This window comes from Ornithodoros turicata, unplaced genomic scaffold (assembly GCF_037126465.1).
Source record: "Ornithodoros turicata isolate Travis unplaced genomic scaffold, ASM3712646v1 Chromosome24, whole genome shotgun sequence".
NCBI classification, from domain to species: domain Eukaryota; kingdom Metazoa; phylum Arthropoda; class Arachnida; order Ixodida; family Argasidae; genus Ornithodoros; species Ornithodoros turicata.
In genome coordinates this window covers 2072198-2074196 of record NW_026999345.1, presented here as the reverse complement: position 1 = coordinate 2074196, position 1999 = coordinate 2072198, and the positions used below count along the sequence as shown (strand labels likewise).

Sequence of the window (1999 nt, the reverse complement as noted above, 5' to 3'; positions counted from 1 at the left end):
GTATTATAGGCAGAGCTATTGCAGTGCAAGAAAGCATTAGATAACACAGAAATTGAGAACCAGGTTCTTAAAAACAAAGTGGTGCACCTCGAGGCAATGCAAAAGGAATGGCAAAAAAAGCTAGATCGTCTTGAGAAGGAATTAGAAACTGAGAGGGCACTCTGCCGTCAAGTACAGGAGGCACTGTTAAAGAAATTTGGTAAGCACTTGTTTAAATGATTACATATAGGGAACCTAAATTTTTATGTGGCTTTACACTTTAATGGATCGTTTTGCACTTTCGTGTTGCTTGCAGCAGTGGAACATTGAAAGTCATATTCCCCCAAAGAAATATGGTTGCGCTTCTTGGACTGACCCCTCACATGACATACACTTACACGTCTTACATGGAAGAAGTCTATTGTCATTACAGCGGTCATCCCTGTAGACACACCAACACAGCCAGGAAGCGATGCTCAAATGGGCCTCCTCCAATCAGCGCAGGAGCTACGTGCTGCCTGGACCACACTGAACTCCCCTGAGAATGCAACCGACATGTGGATGCATGAACCAGTACGTGCAAATGTCTACTGATGTTTTTGTAATTTTTTTGTCATGCAGACTTTGGTCCATTCCTCTGTCTATATCCCAGGTCACTGTGTGTCACCAGGAAACCTGTGCCGAACCTTTCAGTTGTACCCCTACCATTGACAGTGTTGCTCGGAATGAGGATACGTCTCACAGCACACGAGAATATCAGGTGACATGTGCCTGTCTTCGTACGGTCCACCTTTTCTTGTATTGACCTTGCTTTTTGTTCCAAACCTTCATTTTAACTTTGTTAGAAAAAGATGCCACATCCACCAGATGAGACCTGCACTACGTCGTCGACTCCCATTGATTCCCAACAGAGGAACAGCACAGCCAACATTGAGTCCGTCACAGAGGCTCGCCAATGACCTAAGGCAGCATCATGTGTACAGGGAAAGGGCAAAGCTCAGAACAGAAGCTCAGTTCCACTACTGAAGGCTGTTGAGCCCAAGGCAAGCAAAGCAGTCACATTGTTCTAGGACATGACAGACATATACCTTCCAGTCATATTAACCTCATAGCATTGGAAACCAGGTGTTCTGAGCCTACACAAAGACAACAAAGCCTCAGATGCCTTAGGACCATGAGGTATTGGAACGCGATAGTGGTAGAAAAATCCAGGCAGCAACGATACTTCTCGCTGCACCTCCTGCTGAAACAGCTACGTCTTTCAGAACCCAGTTTAATGACCGAAAGTCCAACATAACAAAAAACTGTATAACCTGGTGTTCAGTAATCCTGACCACTCCATCAACCATGGAGGCAATTTGTCAATCTACAGTCGGATGTTACGTCACAAAGCTTTGAAGCACAACGCGAATCATGTTCTATTTATAAATTGGAAAGTCAGATTAGGGTTATTCCATGCCAAACGTCCCAGATTTTTTAAAATATACGTAGAAGGGGCATCCTCTCAAATTTGCCTTTTTTTTGTTTTATCGGGACCACCTCAATGTGCAACTGATGGCTGCGTACTCTTTCAGTTCTGCGCACCTCAAGATATTTTAAGTACATTTTATGCCTCCTAGGCAACAATGCTGAGCAGTTTAAATGGCTGTAAAAATTCCAGAGTTCCATAAAAGTTTCCTGAAGCTCTCCAAATTTTACAATTATCTCGAGGCATAAGCTCACGACAACAAGTGTTGATCAACCTTCAACGGGTCTTGGCACGAATTTAATATGCTTTGCCTTCACTCAGAAGAGATTCACCTGCAATTTGTGAACTAGTTATTTTGATATTGTTTTCGCCAGGTAGGCCACATGTCGATAACTCATTCCTCAGGATGGAGCCATGGCTCAAAAAAGAAAAAAAATCATGAAAAACATTCCAGGTGATCATTGACTGTGTGGTAGCAGTCAACCACAATTTATTTCAAAGAAATCTGGGATTTCCGACCGCAGTGTCTCGGAAGTTTGCCATGGAATGACC

At 43.4% G+C, this 1999-nt stretch overlaps 1 protein-coding gene across 1 annotated transcript; it reads left to right on the top strand.

Annotated features, from left to right (window-relative positions):
• On the top strand, positions 1–938 carry LOC135373396 (uncharacterized). The gene is made up of 4 exons (XM_064606605.1): positions 1–199; positions 413–552; positions 632–739; positions 825–938. Exons 1-4 carry the CDS (start codon positions 97–99, stop codon positions 936–938), a joined length of 465 nt encoding a protein of 154 aa, XP_064462675.1. The 5' UTR covers positions 1–96.
• The last annotated feature ends 1061 nt before the right edge of the window (positions 939–1999 follow it).